Source organism: Merops nubicus, unplaced genomic scaffold (assembly GCF_000691845.1).
Source record: "Merops nubicus isolate BGI_N331 unplaced genomic scaffold, ASM69184v1 scaffold12288, whole genome shotgun sequence".
In the NCBI taxonomy this organism is placed as follows: Eukaryota; Metazoa; Chordata; class Aves; order Coraciiformes; family Meropidae; genus Merops; species Merops nubicus.
In genome coordinates this window covers 1-21,924 of record NW_008625156.1, presented here as the reverse complement: position 1 = coordinate 21,924, position 21,924 = coordinate 1, and the positions used below count along the sequence as shown (strand labels likewise).

Here is a 21,924-nt window from a genome sequence, read left to right as displayed (position 1 = left end):
AGGTAGCAACAGCCCTTCTTCTAGCCTCAGTACTACCTCTGGTGAACTTAGATGGTGTGTTTGTGGTATAAATTTGGTAAAGTACAAGGAAAATTTTTTTTTAATAATACGTAACAGCACTAGTGACACATACTTTCACTCCTCTTTCTTTTTTGAAGAAAAAACCTACAACAATCTTTATTAGAAAAGCCCCCAAACTCTTGTTCTGCTGTACTCCCTAGCTGAAGGCGCTGCGGAGCGTTCTGCCGGGTGTCTTTCGGGAGCTGGCTGCGCAGTCGCTGTGTCGGTTCGCCCAAGCTCACTAACAGGGCGAGCACGAGTGCATTCAATCTTAGTAATGTGAAGCTGAGAATTTCTTTCACTTCAGCTGTCTTTCCTCCCATATTGCTGTCAGCCTTTGAAGAATGAAGGTGTAGTTACTAAAAGATGTTATATGAGAACAGTTTCTTAATCACTTTCATGATTTCCCCTCTTAAAATCATTTACTCGTTGTGGCTGGTGTTGGAATAATTGCTTTACTTAAGTTTGTGGATGTGCTATTACGTTATAAAGTGTGTATGTAAACGCAGCTTTTACTATATAGGACAAAAGAGTTTTCATTTACGACATTTGTTTTATTGTGAGGCTAATGCAGTAGATATTTTCTGCAAATGAGGAAAATATTACTGTCTAAATCTACTACCATATTGTTTAATGAAGTTGGAGATATGATCTAAAGGTGTAATTAAATTTGATTTGCTGTTACAGTAGTGGTAGATGGTCTTTTGTGTGAGGCTAGTACTATTGTAGTTCATTCCTAACTATTTCAGGGTGGTGGTAGTTTGGGAGTTTATCTTGTAGTAAAAATACACTCCCCTACAAAAGTGGTTTTGGAAATAGAGGCTGGGATTATTTACTGTCTGAAGTTTGGAAATACCACAAAAATACTGCACTTTTACCCTGAGGGCAAAAACACTTGCCATATTGAACTAGTTCAGTTCCCCCAGGAGTATTATTTTCCTAGAAATCTCTCTCAAAATCTGTGCCCAGAGTCTCTGCTGGTCCACTCTTGGGATGCTTTTCTGAGCAGTTTGTCTCTCCCAGTACCCAAATACAGCTAAAGAAGCTCGGGGTGATGAAGACTTACTGTGTGAACTTAGGCAGAGGTTTGCCCCAAAGGTGAATTTGTACAACAAATGAAGGGCTTTCCTTTTACAGCAGTTATCATACAGAATAAGATCATAAAGCATGAAGATAGGCACTGTGGTTTTTAATAACAGAGGATTTCATTGGACTTTTTAAGACAGTACTGAATTTATTCAGATTTAGCCTAATTGTTATAAGCAAACTAAAATCCCCGTAATGGTTCTAATGAGAGGATAAGCTATGAAACTTGTGGAGGTTTTTACTAGAACAATTTGTTCTTGGTTCTTAATTAAAAGAGCTAATTAGTTTAATTAAAGTTCTAAAAGCTGAATTGCAGTACATATCCGATGTTTTCAAAGAGTAAATGCAGACTTGAGGTGCTTCCCTTATAGGTCTTCTGAGCACTAGCTGTTCAAGAGTAATACTGAAACGTTAAGAAAAATGTTTTTGTTTTTGTTTTTTTTTTTGAACATGCTATAATTCTTGGCAAGTTAAACTTGCTAGCCTAAATTCCATCTTTTTTCATGTACTTTAGGTGTTTAGTATTCTAAATTGAATCATGAACCATTATCTTCATGCATAAACTGTCGATAAAATGGAAAGTTTTGGATTTTTTTCAGATGTCTGTTGGAGCTCACAGTTTTATCTCTTCTGTTTTATAGCTCTCTTTCAGCCAGTAGCTGTAGGCTCTCGAGAATTTGAGGATATCCTGAAGATTCTCCATTCGTCTTACTTGGAACCAAATTCAGTGTGCAATTTTAATTACAAAAGAGCCAGCTTAGTTCATAGTGAATTGTTGGAAAAGGAAGTGAGTATATTTGTGGCTTCTCTTTATGAATATGTTCCAAGTCAAATGGCATTTTATGTCTTTTGTTCCTGAGTCTAGAGGCTAAGACCTGAAATTTGTTTTCTACTTATGTGTTTGATTTTTCAGTTGCAAATTCACATCCCCCAAAATATAAGCAGCTATTTTTCAGACAAGTTTATTACTGCATGGACATAAAATCATGGCTGCAAGATATTAAAAAAAGAGTAAAATAGAATTCTTATTTGGCACCAATTGTTTCTATATGTTCTTAGTATTGAAAAAAGTTCTTAATTTTTATGTATTTTTAATAACTTGGAATGATGTTACAGTGTCTCATTTGGAAGGCCTGATGCTTCTTAAAAAAATTTAATATTAAATTATTTTTCTGATACTAGATTTACATAGTTTCTGTAATTTTGTTTTTCTCCAAGAAGTACCTAAGAATTATTACTTGAACTAGTAAGTAGAGCAGGTTGCTTGAAGCACTTCTTCTGAACCTTATCTGGTGTCTCTTAAATCCAGCCTTGGCTTTCTTTCATAACTGTGAAATAAGTTTTCTGTCCCAATGCCAAAAAACTTCATGTATGGAGTAAGAGAATATATAATCTGTTTGCTATAATTATGATTTTGAAACTGTAAGGTAAAAGCCTTTTTTTTTTCCTGCTACTGTAACATTTCTGATTGATGTTTACAGCTAAGGACTATTGCAGCTGATGAAAATTACTTCAGTAGCAGTGAGGTGCACCTGCAAAAGTACCTGCACAACATAAGAGATAACAGTCTGCCTCCTAAAAAGAGGAAAGGCTTATTTTTAGAGTTTCAAAGATTATATGGAAGTCATTAAGATGGATGTTTCTAGATTGTTAAGCTGCAAAGGTAGTGCTAGAGCATTACTGCACCGGTTTATTTGAATACTCTCTCCTCCTTAAAAAGTAAAACAAAAATGCAGAAAGAAATCTTTGGGCAGATGAAGATATTTCCCAAGGGAATGATGTTTTTGAAATTTAGTTTTAGCATACTATAGTCTCATTCAGGTTGTCTTTTGATTATTTTTGTACTTTTGGATCCGCCAACATACATGGGGCCTTAAAACATTGACACTTGAATGTGACAGTACGAGTCTGTCTGCATGTTAAGAACTTTCTGTAATAATAGTTCACAGAAAAACGAAGGGAGCTGAAATTTGATGGTCGTCTAGAAAAAGAGCTTTCTGAAACTTACGCGTTTCTGATGGTCGAGCGACCTCAGGTAAGAACAAAACTGCATGTAAAATGCTTTCTCTTCTTTTTTAACTGAGAGGGTTTTTTAACTAAGTGGTTTTATTGGTAGACTTACTAATGTTTAAGTTATTTTTGCAAAATTCAGCACTAGAAGTTGTAGAAGGATAGGAAAGTGATACGGTATTATGTCATCTTTGAAATCCTTTATGTTCTGCTATTTAAGGTGATCAATTTGCATGTCTCTCTGAAGTAGCTCTCTTTTAGGCCCTTTTATAAATAAAAGGGTGGATTTTCTGGATGGCATTGTGGGGTTTTACTGAGTTTGTCTTTTGTTGTTTTTTTGGTTTTTTTTTAATTGAAAAGTAAATGTTGTATGTTTTCGTTGCAGTTGATTTTTTGTGGGTGTTGTTTTTTGTTTTGGTTTTTTGTTTCTTTTTCCATCAAGAAGAAGTTACCTTAAGGAGAAGGTAATCTGTAATATTAGAAAATGGACCTTATCTTTCTTGTCTCTTCTTCAATTGTATGTTTTAATGAAAGTGATGGAAAGAGTATTTCTGTGCTTTTTCTACTATTACAGAGACAGGATTTCCCAAGTATTCCATCATTTGGCAGGTTTACTTCTGCTTTGTGTACTAAAAGCAAGTAATGTTCATGAAATGTGTTTAAGGTATAGGGAGGCTGTTTTTCTAAGATAGCTGCTTCATACTGAGCGTTGGACTTGCAGTTTTAACAATTTGTATAGCAATTCAGACTTCATGGTTTTGTTTGTAGGAGTTTTTTTCGGGGGTTGTTTTGTTTTTTTTTTAGCCCAGTTCTCTAGTTGTTATTTCTCACTGCTTGTTCTGTTCATATTCTGGCTTTTCTGTTGGACTTTTTTTTTAAAAAAAATGTCTGTTCTCTTCAGATCCAAAGCATATGCGAAAAGGGGCTGCAGGTGGGCCACTCCAGAATAACAACCCTCGGCAGCCCTTCCATGGGTAACTATCTTTTGATTATATGTGCTGATATTATTCATTACTTCTTAACTTTGTTTTTGACTAGTTCACAGAAGTTCCTTTCCCAAAAGGAAAATTTTCCCAGTAAAATTGTCAGGCCAAAGAACTAAAGCAATCTATGGCTGCATGCCTCTGTGTTTGTGCATACATATATCTATACACTCAGAAATACTTGTTAGAAATAGTATTGCAGCTTGATATGGATGGAAATAGAACTAAAGTTCTTGAATCCACAAGTCCAAGAAGAGCATAGATAAATGTGAGACTTGAAAGAGTCACAGGATGTTAAGAGATTTGAAAGTGCAAGATGCAAAGTTCCTTTTGCAAAATTTTTTAAATAGAAAATTGAGAAATTGTTCTGTGATCCTCTGTAAGAGTAGCATAATACAGAGGTGACAGTCTGAATGTTAAAACCAGAGCAGATGCTAGGAGGAGGAGAACAAAGGTATGGGGGCAGATAAATTTTTACTGTTTTATCTGATAAAGATTCTGGAGCAGTTTCTCAAAGCAGCTAAATATTGGCTTGAAATTAGAGGTACCTAGGCAAAACAGATGCTTTTCTGAGTTCCTGAGTTCAGTTACAGTTATGTGATTGGAGTTAGTCAGCTAGACTAACAGATAGCAGTGTGTTTTTGAGGCCTTGAAATCTGTGAAATTGTGGCTGAAGATTGACAAGCAAGGAGTGACTTGTCCTTTTCATTTGTGTGTCAGTTCACAATTCCAAGCCAGTATATTTTTGCAGTACAGGATGAAAGATTGCTGAAGATACCAGTGTTTTCCTGCTTATTTCCACATTCTGAAATGGGACCTCAGCTATTAAAAAAAAAAAAAAAATCTATATAAAAGAAAAAAAAAACACCCAAAATAAGTATCTGTGTAGACTTTGGGCAGGGCTTGTCCTGTTGGTCACAAGTCCAGTAGCATGGGTGTGGTCCTTTCAAACTGAGCTAGTGTCCGTAGCCTCCTCTGATGTTTCATACTGCAGCTGATGCAGATAACATTTATTCTGCTGTTGTGACGTTGCAGATTGTGAACATGCTCTTACCCTTCCTCCAGAAGCACTGTTGTATCTTTATTGTTTGGTATTCATTGAGCTTTAATCCCGTGTAATGCTTCTGAAGCCTCTAATAACGTTTCAACATTCAGCATAATGTGGGGTTGTTTCTTTTATGCTCCTCTCAGGTGTGTATCTCTCCAGATATGCTGATTTATTGCAGCCTAATCCTCTAGAAGCTGGAGCAACTGGAGATGTGATTATTTTTAAAATAATGAAGGTAAATTTATCTTCCTTGTTCTTGAAGGATTATATTGCTTACTGATAAAATGTGATTTTAACCTCCCTTTTTCAACTTCTGTTCACATGATTACCTGCTTATAGAGAGAATTGAACCCTGCCAGGTTTAAAATCCATGTTGACATTGAGCCTAAATAAGGCACAATAGATTTTTATGAAAGGGGAGAAGGATTTATTTGAAAGTATGGTAACAATGTACTTCTATAAATGGCTTTTTAATAGGCCATTTTTCACCACTCTTACTTCCTTTGGTATTTGAAGCAATATGCCAATTTTCAGGATAAAGCTTGTGCTTACAATTCTTCTGCTTTATTACAGGGAAAAATGAAAAGCATATATGACCACATTGGTATGAAAGCAATGGAATCATCAGTGAAGAGTGCGTTAGATCCAACACCGAAGCACGAGTGCCATGTTTCCAAGAATGCAAATAAAGTGACCTCCTTGTTGGCTTATCGAGCCTATGAACTTACTCAGGTACAGGAAAGTTGAGCATGTGTTGGCTCTTACATAAGAACTTTATAAATAGAATTTTGGAAGTGATGGAAGTAAAATCACCGAAGATACACAGACTGCTGCTTTACAGGACACGCTCACCCTTTGTGTATGTTTAGCAGTAGTCCACGGGCGCCTCTGTTAGAAATTACAGAACAACATCAGTCTCTCCTGTTTCCCTTTATATATACCTGGACCTCATGGAGAAGATATTCAGATTAGGAGCAGGTGGAACAGGAAGTAACTAGGGAATGTACATGGAGACTGGAATGTAGGCTGGGGAGGAGGGGAGATGATATGTCAAGTTTGGAGTGTAAAAGTAGAACTGTCTAACAGGCATTAAGTGAGACTCCTAGAAGGAAAAATATTGGTCAGGAAAGAACAGCATTTTTCTCCCCCACCCCTGCTTCCTATTGCCTTTCTTTTGTTTCCCGTAGCGAAGTTTCAGATTTGGAGTTGTTGAGGGAGGAGAGCATGGGATCAATTCCAAGCATCTCTGTTCCTCCAGCTGTTCCATTACTGCAGTAACCTGTTGCAGTCAGATTATTCCATCAAGTCCATGGATTTCAGGACACTTAATTGAATGCATTCTTTTCAGTCTTTTGACTTCTGTAGCTCAGAGGTGGGGACTGAATCAGATGGTTAGGAAATGTTTTAATTTCTCATTACAACTTTGCATTAATGAACATTTTTCTTTGATGTTAGAATTTTATTACTGAATTAAGGATAGACTCCAGAATTTACAGCAGTATTTCCTTTCCTCAGTGGAAGTTTTGTTAATTGTCCTTTACCTCATCAAGAATATACTTTCAAATAAATGTTGCAAAAATCACTTTCTTGTTATTGATTAACTTCTGAAGCAGTGTCCACCCTCTTCATAAAGGAGGGCGGAGAAGGTGAAAAATTTACCATAATTGATTGTCTTATTAAGTACGTATAAGAACGGCATTTAAAGGCTTCCTTATTTTAGGTATCAGCTTTTGAAGAAATAGGCTGTGGGTCAAAATAACATAATATGATTTGTTATAGTAACTTGCTTTATGTACAGTTAATGTTTAGCATAATAAGTTTCAAACAGATACTTTTTGTGTTTTGTAAGCTATTCCTGTGAAACAGAATAGACCTTTCAGTGAAGACAGGTTGTGGATTGCTAATATACTTTCAAAATACAGTTTACCAGACTTTTAACACTGCGTTCACTTCTTTTTCTAGTACTATTTTTATGAATATGGCTTTGATGAGATAAGGCGAAGACCAAGGCACGTTTGTCCTTACGCTGTTGTTTCATTTACTTACAAAGATGAAATGGTGCAAGGACCAAAATTCTCAGCCCCGTCAAGGTAAGCTGGGAAGTGAGTATTGGGAGATTGCATGCAGTGTGAAGAATTCATAGCTCTTGGCAGTAGGTTAGAGTGGATTTAGATGAACAGTGCTGAAATGAATGGACGTGTCACAGAGGCTTAGCATAATAAATACTTCTAATGCAAAGTGAGAGGTGACAAACTTTGGTTTTATGTAGCAAGCTGCCCTCTGTAAGAAGCAGCTCTGCTGCACTTTTCACCTGTTCACCTTCTGTCTAGGTCTCCATGTATAATGGATTTTTTTGCTTAACTGAGGAAATTCACAGACATAAAAATGTTCACAGCATTACCTTGCTTGGTATTCTAAAAAAAATATTCTGTATGCTTTGGCACTGAACTCTTCACTGGCGTCATCTTAATACTTGTGGAGAGAATATCTATAAATGGGCAGTTGATTACAGATACAATGTGATACCTGTGCTTGTAGGAAGGCATCCAGATGTTGGGACTGGTACTATGTAGTGCTAAAAATAGTTGCCAGGATATCTAAAATAGCACAAGGTGCTGCAGCAATGACAGCTTGAGGGTTAGAGAGCAAATTATCAGTGTTCTTTTGTTAGACTGATAAAGTATCCTTAAGGTAAAATTCAGTAGCCAGAAGTTTGTTTCAACCTGGAGTCATTCTATCTTTTTTTACTTTTTGTTAGATCAAACAGCTTCAATGCAGATAGAAGTACAGGTAAGAATGGATTGGAATTTATTGCTTTTTATGGTCTAGACATGGAACGTTTGGGACTTTTTTCCCTATGTAGTTCTATTTTTCTTGAACCAGCTTTGTTATGCTGACTGTATACCTGAGTTTTATCATGTACCATACTGATTGCAGGCATCTCTTCCTGTTACCACATGATCAGACACCTTAATGTATGTCTACCTTTACTGGAACAAACCAGAACTCAACAAAATCAAAAGCCTTTTTGCCCTTCCTTTTCTGCTTCTAGTGTAGTAATAACTTGCCTTCTGTTCATGAATGTCCTGTTCAGTGCTACTTCAAATAATATGATCCTCTGTACTGCTTTTCTTTTAAACCTCATTCAAGCAAAATATTAGTATGCATGAAAGTGGCCGACAATTAAGATAAGGGAAGGGGGTATCATCCCACAGATGATAAGCATCAAGGGCATACTAACAGATGCAAGTACAACCTCCTTTACTCTGCTCAGAGCAGATCAAAACAACAATGGGATTGTAAACATTCTTTCTGTTACCTTTCAACTTAGTATTTAACATATTTTGTCTGGTATTGATATGCAATTTTCCCTAAACTGCTTTTGGAGATTCAGTAGCCTCTTTACTGCCATTTCCTTTCAGTCATGTAATTTCGTTTAGTCTTTCTTTCTCCATCTTAATTTAGATAAATGTAACTATACAGTGTGGAGGGGACAGCTTTGGAATAAAGGCAAACTTTTCTGCCACATTTCCTTGAAATCAGCAGTATGTCCATTCCTTCCATGCAAGCTGTGAGTATTACCATTTAAAGAGTAAGTTTAAAATACGTCTGGGTTAAAACTTTCTGGTAGAGAGTGGTGAATTTTGCATGTGTTCAGATGAAAATCTAAAATACACATTGATTGGATGCTTTAAACGTGTCAAACTAGACTCTTGAGTCATGTGTGTCCAGAGCTTCTTTAGTTCATGTGCACAACTCTGTCAGCATCTCTTTTTTGTTTGGTGCTTTGTTGTTCGTTTGATTGCTTGGGGGTTTTTGGGTTTTGGATTTTGTTTTGCCCTTTTTTTTTTTTTTCATTTAAAGTGTCAGCTTTTTGCAGTGACACCACTGGCTCATGAAACAGTCTTTTTCTCCTTTCCCCCACCCTTTGCCTCCAGTCCTGAGAAGCTTGAGATTGACAAAGTTGTGAACATTGATCAAGTGAAGAAAAAAGTTGCACCTGTGTTGTTCTATAAAGAAACTTACCTAGGAGCAAAAGAAGGTAAATAGTTCTAGCTTATTTTTGTTTTAATCCAGAATTTTGAGATGTTTTATGAATTACAATTTTGTTTCATTTTTTCGCACCTTGTCTTTCTGCGCTTGCACTGTGTCAGTGTTGAAGAACGGCATGTACTGCAGCCTTTATGAAGTTGTGGAGAAGTCCCGTTCTGGTTGTCACTTGGAGGGTTTGCTTCAAAAACTAGAGAAAGAGAAACTTGTGAGTGCAACACATTTCACTATTCCTGGTTTTAAAAATAATTTTACTAAGTACTAATTGAGGCGGTACTACAAGATCCATGATCTCGTTGCAGTTCCTTAGCTGCCATATGGTTAAGCATTGAGTCAGGGCACTTCTCTGCACATAATGGAATTTAGCTTACAGACAGTAAGAGTATTCACAGCAAGAAAATATCTTGGACTGTTTGAAACAGAATACCTTTTTTGCTTCAAACCAGGTTCTTGTGAAACCGCTTCTGGACAGAGGATTTCTTTTTCTTCTTTCTCCTTGGCAAATGATGTCCCCTTATGGTATGCATGCACTGGTTTTTTGGTTTTGAGCTGGTTTGGGGTTTGGTTTGTTTTTTTGGGGGCAGGGGGTCAAGTACCGGATTGCATTTCGAAGCGCAGTGATTGTCTTCCCAACTGTTTTTATTTTCTTGTGTTCTAGACCACCAAGCCGGACGGCCCCGCATCTTATATGCATTGTTTCTGTTTCCAGAGCCTAGAGGTTTAGTGAGCTCAGGTGAGTTTTTTCCTAGTTGAGTGTGTTGTGGATGTGCTTATTTAAGTGTAGTGTATGTTCTCTTGAAGTCTTTGTAGTGTTAAAGCCTGTTTGTATAAACTAGGAATAACAGTTTGCATTGTTTATGGTCATGGTGATGGTGTTCAAAAAGTGTTCATTTCTTCAAAAAGCCATTATCACATTATGTATTTTTGGTCTATCTGTTCATATTTGAGAAAGTAAAACTTCATTAAGAGTTCTTGACTGTATATTCTAGTAGGAAGGAGCATTGGTATTCCAGGTGGTCTATGCATTGGTAATACCATTGCACTTCAGTGGTTTGAGGGCTTTAACCATTAAATGATCAAGGACAAAACATCTGAAAGCCTTTAATGTACCTGTAATTTCTTTTTGTTAGTTGGGATACAAACCAAAAACTGAGTAAAGGAGCAAAGAGCATATTGATATAAAATCTTTACAGTTAGCTAAAGACGACCAGAAGGACTTGGCTGTAGTAGAACTTCATTACTTTTAGGATAAGATTTTGCAGTTAATCTTCTAGAGTTGAAATTTGCAGTAAGTAATGCTAGCAGCAGAAGTGCAGTCCCGTTGGGCCTGCTCTGAAGTAGAAGTAATACTGACAAAACATACCTCATCTTACAGAGATGTTCCTATCCTAAAGTCTTGTCAGCTTCCTAGGTTTCCTAGATTTATAGCTGGCTACTTCACAAAACAACACAAAACCAAAAAAAACACCCACACAAAAAAAACCCCACAACAACAACAAACAACCACAACTCTCCTGGCTTTTGGGTTATTTCTCGGCAGTTATTCCAAACTGTGTTTGACCAAATGTGTATAATACAGAATATTGCTAACTAGACATCATTTATTTATAGCTTTTATGATGTGATTTTAATTGTGAATTCCCTTTTCTCCTATGGCAGTACGAAAAAGTGTTCCATTTGGAACAAAGAAAAATTCAACCGCTGTGGTTTTGCATGAAAATCAGGAAATTATTCCAGAATTCACAAAGTTTATTCGGTCTCTGCATTTTGCTTTAATCCAGTCCCGTAAAGATGCTACTGCAGATTTCAATGCAGTTGTGGAAAAGTATATAAATGAGTATTTGAAAAGATGTAGTGGCCCTGGAAGATACAGAGAATTTGTATTATATCGGTATGAATCACGGCTGGATGACAAAAAATTTCTTTATGCTGCTCCAAGAAATAAATCTCATATTGACGGCTGCTTGCAAAACTATATATTTGGTTGTGAGGCATATCAGCTACCTGTTTCTAGAGCTAAGGAACTGATGGAGGGAAGTCGGAAACCTCAACAGTTCAGTCCTGTCTCAGATTATGAAGCCACAGAAGAAGGCTCTGATTTCACCAGCACAAAAAGCAGGAAGAGGATCTGTGCAAAATACGAAGCCACTGCTACCAAGCAAAAACTGCCTCATTCTGGAGACTATGATCCTGATAGACTCAAAGATCTTATTAATTTAATCCAGTGTAGGAAAAAAAATGTAGGTGGAGACAGTGATTCTGAAGACCTTAGAAGTAAAAGTGGCCTGAAAAGAAAGCTGGAAAAACAGTCTGAAAATTTGCGGAAATACTTAAAAATGAGTGAATCTTCAGAGAACAGTTGTCAGTATGAAGGTAAGGAAGTCTTTTCTTCTTTAAACATTGTAATTCAAAGCATACTTAACATTTGTCTGTATAGAGTGAATATTTTTGCATACTGTGGGTATTTTAATGCATATTGGTTCATGTAAACATTGGCCTGAGATCTCTCAGTGGAGATGAAGTTCATGTAGGTTGTTCCTTTCTAGGAGAGTTATCATGGAAGTTGCTTTTATTCTGCCTCTTCAAAGAGAATGCAGACTTCCAAAGAGGTGGCTTAGCTGTGAACTGTCCAGAGACTTTCTAATATAGAGTACTAAGTGAATCTGATATCATAATGTCTTTTGCAGATTTTGACTTTAGGCATTGCTGCAAATCTGTATGGCTCTGGTATCCTATATGATATGTAGTAAACTTAGTTTGGAGGGAGGAATTAAACCTCTGACCATGAGCACAATAAAGGTTTGAAATAGCCAGTAATGTCCCAGTGTAGTGGGACAAAAGAAACAATGTAATAGTACTGATTGAATTTTTCTGTACATGAAACTATCTACATCCAAACCTCATATAATTATCACAGATATCATCCAATACTTAAAAACTTAAGATATGCAAAAAAAACCAAAACAAACCCTTTGATTTCTGTTTCCCTGACTGTTTTCTCAAGGCAATGATGTAGGCCTCTTTTAGAAGGAGAAAAACTGGGAGAAGGGTGGCACAAAGAAGAGGTAGATTTACATCAGGCACAAGTCAGTCTCCTGTGTAGGTAAATCACTTTGGAAGCTGAAATGGCTGATCTTAGGAATAATTTTCCCTTTTGAGTCAGACCAAAGGCGCTAACAGGTGTGGATGGAGGAGACAGAGGCTAGGCTACATGCTAGGTCTTGGATTCGTGCTTGGAAGTCTGTGAAACTTCAGGCTCCTTTTACATTGATTATAAATGTGAAATATGTGAATAGATTTCTACTTGGCTGTAATCAGAACAGTATGTGTTTGGACTAAATTTTGACTTCTTCAGGGGTACCGAAACAGCAACATCTCTGGTTTGAATTCTGTGTGTTTATATAGCCCTGAAAGTAATTTGTGTGCCTTGCAAAAGATCTTACCTAATGTATACCCCAAGGGGATGAGTGAGTAGAAGAATAATAACCCCGTTGTGATGCTACATTTAGTGTAAACAGACATGGCGACGTTTCAAAATTGCGCTTTGTCTAGGACAGCTTGGGAGGTTAAGCATTACGCTACTCATCAGTTTCTAGAGCAATAGTGGTAGGAGGGAGAGGAGTAACTGTCTTGCTCAAACTAATCTTTTTCTCTCACCAAGCAATGGGAGAATGTTAGACCATTTCCACAAGTGCATAGATGAGAGTATGTGACTTCTATTAAAACATAAAATAGTATGACCTAAAAAAAAACCCAAGATGACCTAAAAAAAAGCCATGATTTATCTGGGGAGACTATTGGCATTAGAAACTGCCCTCTCATCAACATCTACCTGTTTCAATTAGTTTGGTTAAAATAATAAATGTATGTGTACTGTGTGAATGGATGCTAGAAAATGGAACTGTGAGTATGTGGCTGCTGTTTGGGGGGGTGTCTGGTTTTGCTTTTAAGATTAAAACTTAGTAATTAATTCCTTTTCCCCTCCTCCCTCTCTGCTAAGGGGACAGAACCTCGGATTCGCCACACGCTGTTTTCTCAGTTAATACTGGTCTTGGTGGACACGATACTGACTTGACACAGCAAGATGAACCTGACCCTGCTGGTACTGACACACATGGCCTCATTAAACTGCTTTTAGAAACACTAGCTAGTGCAGGACGCTTGGATTCGTCGCTGGCACAGTCTGTAAATCAAGCTTTAGGATTAAGTAGTGATGAAATGGAAGAAGATTTGAGACAAAAATATGAATATGAATCCATTCCAGCACAGGACAAAGATGATCATGAGCTTCGTAATACTGCTCAAGCTGAAAATGTTAACTTTAAGGACCCACAGAGCCCAGTGATGCTGGAAGGTGATGTGGCATGCTTGCCCTACCCTGTTGATGTTGATCTGCAGCTTCCAGCTAATGAAGTAGCCCTTGAACACACACAGCATTTAAAAGTAAGTGAAATTGCCGGGTAGGTAAATGCTGATAATGAATGTACTATTATCATAAATATTATGAGACTGAGAGAAGGAAAGTTTTTTACATGAGTAAAGAAAGATGAGCACTAACTTCTGTGAAGAAGCTTTTCTGTTTGGTAGGGGTGGTGTATGGAAATATTCTTAACTCTTAAGATGCGTGCGTTCCTGGTTCTTTGATTACCTGTAATAAAATTGTAATTAAGAGTACTGAAAGATGGAAAGCAGCCATGGTCGGTCTTCCTCACGAGCTTTACAGTCTGTCTCATATGCAGCTGCTGCAGCAATAGGCAGCAAAACTTGTGGGGTTCTGTTGCCAAGTGCTGCATATGAAGGGTGTTTTTTCCTGCTTGCTGAGACCCAAACCTTGCGTTTGTTTTCGGTCTCTTGCAGCAAGAAGATGGTCTCTTCTGGCTCTTCCCTTGCTTATGGTGGTAGGGGTTTTTAGGAACCTGTGAAGGTGACGCATAGAATAAATACAGTGTTACTGTAACAGCTTATGTACTGCCTTCATCTTCCTCCTTCTCCTTCAGGGTTGATTCTTGGTCTGGCCAGAGCATTGAGGTTTGATCAACCTGAAGCATAGCTCTATGAGTTCCTCACAGTAATTATTGCCTAGCTGTTACTCTTCCTGGAAGTAGGCTGTAAGGCAGTAGTTGCTGTCCCTTATGGACTCTCTCTCAGCAGCACTTGCAGGGCAAGCCTTTAATCATTGTATTCTACGTAGCCTTTAACTGGTAGACCTGATAGGTGGTTTGGATGTGACAGCTTGTCATGATTATGAAATTTCATCTCAGGCACAGAAACAAGCCTTTTTTTGATGAGGCTCCTCCCAGAACTCATTTGAGACAATCTCTTTCAAAGCTTATGCACCCAGAATTCTTCCCTCTTCTCCCACCAAATGCAAACCAAAAATAAATATGTGAGTCAGGCTATATAATTTCAAGACTTTTTTTGGCCTGTTGCTCTCTTGTCATAAGCAGGAAAGTGAAAGAAATGAAATTCCAATCTGCATTTGATAGGTAGAGTTGGTTGGAGGCATCTTAAGACTGTTTATCCATAGATGATGAGTAGTTAATCCAGAGAAGCAAAAATGAGAGCCGTTTCCTTTCGATGACAGCACTCTTGTCTTGATAGAACAGACTGGCAAAACTTAAGTTGATTGTTTTTGGAAACTAAATATGCTTTATGGGTTCTGAACTGTTATCTTAAAAACAAACAGAAAACCTCCGTGGCAGCATCTTACCTCAGCTGACTGTGTATGAGTTAGTGACATTTTTCTAGTGACGATACCTCAGGGTCAATAAAGTGATTCTTACTGTTTTACAATCATCAAGCAACGTTTTGCTCTAATAGAAGTTACTGCTCCAATTCTGGGAATTGATCTTGGTCCAATATTTTCTCACATGTCTAATAATAGCAGACATTTCATTGAGCAGGAAAATGCCCTTTGCTTGTGTGCACCAGTGAGGATCCTGCAATGTCCATCTCTTGGCCTTGCACTGTAGGAAAGCTGATGGGTTTGTTCCTGTCCGTCTAGCAGTGTCTAAGGGAGAAAGTGTGAGGTGTGCATAGTGGAAGGTCTTAAGTGCTCTGTGGGATATTAAAGACGGTTGGGGAATTGGCTTTATTTAGTTTTGGCGGGAGCAGAGTTAAAAAACTCTGAACACTTAAGCACATGCCTAGCTCTCTTCTCATGCCTTCTTGGTGCAGTGGTGCGTACGTCCCATGCATACTTTTCACAACAGAATATAACTGGTAGAACACCCTTTGAAGAAAGCTTGTGCTTAGAGTTCAGAGTGCCTCAACTGCCTGTGCCATCACATTATTCTGCAAAGTGATTGTTGTGTGATCTCTGTTATTGATTTTTCTCCATAAAGCCCAGTTTCTGTCATGGAGCAGGAAGGAGTTTGTCCTACGTGTTATCTCTGTGCCGCTTTGGTTCTAACCATCTGGAATGTGAAATGAAATTGGATTGCTCAAAGGCTTAATACTAGTTGCAGGCAGTTCTTCAAGTAATGCCAACATCTCATGGCTTCAGTCGGTTATCAAGACGACAGCCTGATAAATGCTAGGGAGCAGATGGCTTCCCTGATTTCTACCCCCCCTGGCCCGTTTGCTTCCTTCCCTCCCTGCCCCACCTAGCTTCTGTACAGTAAAGCATGTCCACAGAACTGCCTTATTTGCTTTGATAGACCATCAGCAAAGACATCTGTCTCAGAAATCACCAAACTGTCAGTGGAATACATAAGTACTTCATGTAAACGATTTCATGTTTGACTTGATGGCAAAACTGCCAATGTGCTGGTGAACTCAGGTGTGTTCTTACTATCAGCTGTTCAGAATGTAAAAGCTTAATAGCTACCAAAAAAAATTTGATTTTGAGCTGAGAATTCTTGTTGTTTTTTAGGAAGCAAGCACTGGAAGTGTAAGTAGTTTTGAAGACTACAGTCCGTGTCCTAGTACACCTATAGAACATGTTTATCGTAGGCAACGTTCCACTTCAAACAGTATAGGAGAAGTTGGAATGCACTGGAAACTTATTCCCATTACAGGTAAGGTGATGCTTTAACTCTTACATTGCTACAGATAGTGAATGAAAACATGTTCTAAAGGTTTTGTATATAATATGTTGTTGTTTCTGGTATTTGATTAATACAGAAATCCACTGGATGAAAACAGATACTAGTGGAGAATATTCTTTTGTGTACACACCAACATAATTTAGAAATGGGAATGCTTTGGTGTTTGTCTGGTGAGGTACCTAACTGCTTTGCTTTCAGCGTTTGAACTTGCCAGGTTCTATTGAAAGACCGGACGGGTGGATCACTGCAAGTAGTAATTGAGAAGAGCAATGAAAAATGTGTTCTCCTTATAGAAAGTAGATGACTTCTTATTGCATCAGGCTCTTCTGCCAGAAGGGCTTTGACGTCTTTGTGCTTATTGAAACCTTTAAATCTTAAATAATCTAACAGAAGAAGCTTCTTTTTCTGCTTCTTTATAAGTCAACAGTGTGAACTCATGGGAGAGCAGACAAGCATGAATTTGAAGGCCGTAGAAACAGGGCTGTAAGAACTCTTGTAAGAAGAGTTACCAAAATCTCTAAATTGAAGGCTACAAGTAAAGCTGCCTTATGACTAAATCCAAACAGAATTTAACTGCATTCTCTGAGTAAAAACTTCACTGATTTCTGATGGTATTCCAGGAATGATGGAGTGTGTCTCTGGCACACTTTAGTTGTGTAGTTTGGCAGCTCTTTTTCATTTGTTTGGCTGAGAAGGGAGGAGAGCAGGAGAGACGGGTTTCCCTTCCTGGAACTCCTCGGCCGTGCAGTGAAATGCCGGGGTAATCCTGCACAGCGGCTCTTGCGCTTTCCTTAAGGGCCAAACATCTGATACATTGCTATGCCGTGGAGCATGGAGACTGCAGCGTTGTTTGGGTGGGACATTATTTCTTTTACTCCTGTATGGCTGCTGTGCATATAGATGAGAGGTTATGGTTGCTGAGATAATCAGTGAAGCGGATGATCAAGCATCTAAGGACTGCAGTACCCCATAGACACGGGGTGTGAGATTTTGTGCGGGGCTTTGTCTGCCAGCACACGCGCTGCGCAGTCAGCTGTGAGACTGCAGACGTCGCCAGGAAAAAATTCCTCTGCAGCCTTCTGCAAGGGGAAAAGTGCTTTTCTGTAGGGATGAGAGGGTGTCTGAGCATCTCTGAATTTCTTGAGTTCTCATGAGGTCACTTCTTCAAATTGCCCAGCTCTCCAATATGATGATGTTATAATGCTATATAAATACCAAGAAACTCTGCCAACGTGAAATGCTGCCGTCCTTCAGGAGGGGCGGGAAGAGTTCAAGAGGAGCAGTTGTAAAAATGTGAAGATAAACGGGTGAGAAGAGTGGGTGGGACAGTGCCTAAGGCATTATGGCCTGAACTGCTGAGCAGCTTGTATTCTCAGCTGGTACTGAATCTTCATCAGCACATGGACTTGTTGAAGTACATTAGAAGGCTGTAGGACAGTCAAAAGAGCCTTTAATGTTTTGGGCTAGTGGCACTCAGTTTTTACTGGATGTTTCTTCCCCTATAGTGTTTTCTAGAGGGCTTTGAATTTTTATTCTAGGGCATTAAGATCAATTCAGTAATATAATTTAAAGAAAGCTTAGCTTTTATTCTGAACCTGATGGCTTTGTAAATGTGATGGCTTCTCCATGCCTCTCATTTTTGTAGTAAGGCAGCTATAGAAAGGAATTTGGAGAACACCAGTTTTTGATCTCTGCACAGTTGCTGAAAGGCAAATTAGCAATCTCTTGGTTTTAGTTTTTAAACAAAGATGTTTTTTAAGCAAAGGTGTTCAAAAAATCGGTAGATAAGGCACTTGAAGCTATGATCTAGTGATTAGGGAAATTGGGAAGAAGGTTGGACTTGATCCTGGAGCTCCTTTCCAACTGCAGTGATTCTGTGATTCTGTACAGGGATCATGTTCAGCTAAACTTAACTCTTCATAGTTTGTGACTTGAGGAGTGGGGGCTTTGTCTTACCTCTCCCTGATGACATTAGAAAGTGTTGGCAGAGATCGCTGTTCATAGGTCCTTAATTTGTCTGGACTACTTCTGTATCGAATTATTGTTCCTTTCTTCATGATTATATAATCTAAACTTCTGACAATGGTCAGCAAACCTGAGCCTTATTTTTGAAAGCTAATGTGGGCACATGTGTTTTAAGAAACCTATCTGAACTCGGTTTTGGCTTGAATTGGAGACTTCTCTTTGACTTTAGACATGAGTGTAAGAAATGGTGTTTGTTCTTGCTTATTGTTCCTTCTCCTCCAAGAGAAGATTAATGCATTAATAGACATTCTTAAAAATTATGGCTTTTGATGCCATTGTCATGGTTTGGGGTCAGGGATGCCCCCAGACCAGTGACAGATGCTCACCGGTAACCGTCTCATCCCCCTGCTCTGATGGGAAAGAGATGGACAATAAGGGAGAGAGACTTATAGCTCAGAAAACAGCTTTACTACTACTAGTAGTAAAAATAATAATAAGATGGAATATATACAAACATGTATATAAAACCAGTATCAAACCCAACTCCCCTCCAATGGCAATATGTCACCATCACCCCCAGCTGGGGAGCAGCCCCCAGGGAGGGGATCTCAGGCTGGACTCGGCCACAGACAGCGACTGGGCACAGGAGCTGGGTTCTGGAACTCAGTTCAGGAACACCGGAATTGGGATCAAAGGCAGGATGGATGAAGTCCTCCTCAGGGGCCAGCCACTGCAGGAGCAGCCAAAGCAAGCAAGGCAGAAGGGTGACAGAAGGGGATGCCCCTCCTGGTCCTTAAGCTTTTATACCAGGTATGAGGGATATGGAATGGAATACCCCAGTGGTGAATTTTAGGGTCACTTATCTTGCTTGCTTCTCCCTGCAGGTGCATCTTTAACTTTTTGCCCCCCTCTGTGTGATGCAGAAGCTTAGCAGTGACCTTGGTCTGCATCCCAATCCCAGGCAGTAACTCTAAACATGGAGCGTTACCCCAGCTAAAAGCAGACAGTCTGCGAAACATGCTGCTAACCAGAAAGTGCAGCTAATTAGAAGAGCTTTAGCTGAAAAGTTAAATTATTCAACAGAACCTGCTCCGTTCTACCCCAGACCAGGACGGCTATTCATCTTGGATATGAAGAAACAGAATGTTCTAGGCTTTCTCTGTCGGGTGGTAGTTGAATTTCTGATTTCAAAATCTACCCAAGAGTTTTCTCCCTGGAGTCGCTGTAGGAGATCTCTTGAGCCATGTAGAATTTTGACTCTTAATCTGCAAGGATAACTACCTCAGCAGCTCTTAAATGGCCACTGTGGCTGAGATTGTGTTCAGGCAGTTGGTGTTTCTGTTCCTGTGACATATCAGTTACAAGGTAATGCCAACAAAGTGTATGTTTGAAATCATACTGTCATAGCTGCTTAAGCGTGTGTTTATTTGGGTTTTGCTCCTTGCTCATGCATTTGTTTTTTTGTGGAGAGTTGTGAGCCAAAGGTGTAGATCTGTGAAGGATGCCACATTCAGAGAACACTTATTTAAAATAAGGGTAACTTTAGTTTAAATCATCTTTAGTTTAAATTCAGCTCTTTTTTTTTTTTTGTAAAAAAACTTTAAAAAGGCTTTTTTTTTTTAAGAACAAAGTTTCTTTCTTTCTTAAAACTTTCAAGTAATAATTTGAAGAATAACCTAATGACTTCTTAATCATATATATCTTGAAAACTTTTCCTGATAGAGTTGTTACAGAAATGTTTCATCAGATCAAGACGAGTGGGTTGTATATGAATGTTTTCTATTACCTTAGGATATGATATTTTACCTGTATTGGGGGGGCATACAGGAGAGCCACAGAAGAATATCTAATTGTTAAAAATTAGTATGCAGCTGATAAGCTGTGTTAAAATATAAGAAGTTATAAAAATAGCCCTAAATTTAAAACCATAGTACAGCTTTTAATCTTCTTACTAAAACCTGCTTATAGTACAGTATTTCTTGATTCCAGTAGTGATGGAGCTTCTAAGTGTTGAGCAGCTCAAGAAGAATGAGTTACAAAATATATTCTGAAGTATTTTAAACAAGCTTAAACTAGTTTGTCAACTTTGTAGTTTAATGTTGAAAGACTGAAGAACTTGGTACCAATGTACTCATGTGTGCAAAAGTTGTAGATCAACCTTGAAAGTAGAGGGCAAGAGAAAAAAAAGGTTCAGATAAAATCAAATGGAACTAATTGGAATAACCTGATTTATATCTGTGTTTAGCGCTTTTAAAGAAGACTAGAAATTTGGGTTGACTTAAAAGATGTGGTTTGAAGGATGAAGAAATACCATAGTTTCATTGATCAGGAAGAGAAAGTGGAATTGCAATTCTGATTTCTCTGTTTAACTCTGGGGGCATAAAGTAACTATGAGGTGATAGTGTCACCTTGAAAAAGGGACCCTGATGGTGGCTGATATTTTCCTTTTAGATATGGATGGCCACAATGAAATTAGGGACTGAATATGGCTTTAACTGGCTGAAAACTGACTGCATTCCAAAAGAATACTTTCAGAAACCATCTGTACTATTTTGATTATTGCTTCTGTTCTGGGAATCTGGTTTGCTGCTTACAACTATATTAGCTTTAACAATAATACAACACTTAAACCAACAAACCAACCAAAAAAAAAAAAGTCAAATAAATCAGCAAAGAACCTCCTTTGAAGTATTTCAGGAACAGATAGATACTGAAATATATGTGTAAGATACATACAGGTGTCTGTGTATAGATCATTAATTGCAAGTGTTACATTTGGTTCAAAAACAAACAAAACTTTAGTTTTGAATGTGGGTGGTGAAGAAACCAAATGCTGTATCAATGTTATCTCTGGGAATATTATTTGGGTTCTGCTTTTTGAGAAAACTGACTCTGTTGTTCTGCTGTCTTAGGAGCTATTAATTTTTCTGTGTTTCTGTGCCTCAGCAGACAGTAACACTTGAGTCTTTGGATATAAGTTGTTTGGGGCGGGGAAGCATAACAGTAACGCTGTTTCAAAACTGTGATTTTGAGGTTTTAGTATGTCAGTTGTGTATGACTTTCAAACATAAGATGATGATGATGAACTCTTCCTATATAGGTCTGAAATCACCAGAAGAACCACTAGTGTATTTACCGCCAAAGGATGCCTTTCCTAATGACCCCCGGGTAATAAATAAACAGAGAAGTCCTGATTATCAGTTTCCATACTCTCCATTTTCAGACACACAAAAGGGGACAGCAGAAGATGGGCTTTATACAAGACAAGTGGAGAAACTCGAAGATCAGTGTGGTCTAGCAGATCACCCTTTTACATCTAAGCATTCCATTAGCACTGTAATAGAAACTACACTATTAGAAGAATATAATCTCTTTGCAAGAAAGATTCAAGAAATTTTGCAGCAAAGGAATATTGCTTACGTTAGTGGTGTGTCCACACCAGTCTTCTCTGCCCGAGAGAGGATAATGAGACTTTCAGAATACATCTGTTTACAGGCATCAGAAGTTTCTGTCCAAGAATACATAGAGACGCTGAGCGAGAAGCTGAACAGTGTCATTTTGTCGTCGTTGTGTGCGAGGCGCACCCCGCCGGCTTACTCCAGCCCTGGGGCGGCGAGCGACCCTGCGCCTGACCCTGCGCCCGACCCTGTGCCCGACGCGCTGCCGCCCAGCG

The 21,924-nt window shown here is 38.5% G+C and overlaps 1 protein-coding gene across 1 annotated transcript; it reads left to right on the top strand.

Moving 5' to 3' along the window:
• Positions 1–3,094: 3,094 nt before the first annotated feature.
• Positions 3,095–21,899, top strand: FAM208A (family with sequence similarity 208, member A; the record flags this gene model as incomplete). Its single annotated transcript, XM_008945587.1, has 15 exons — positions 3,095–3,181; positions 4,058–4,130; positions 5,331–5,422; positions 5,761–5,919; positions 7,150–7,277; positions 7,946–7,977; positions 8,653–8,758; positions 9,126–9,229; positions 9,342–9,445; positions 9,684–9,756; positions 9,896–9,970; positions 10,897–11,610; positions 13,238–13,680; positions 16,112–16,256; positions 21,352–21,899. Coding segments are annotated over exons 1-15 (2,814 nt in total), but the record flags the coding sequence as incomplete, so codon positions are not given.
• Between the last annotated feature and the right edge of the window lie 25 nt (positions 21,900–21,924).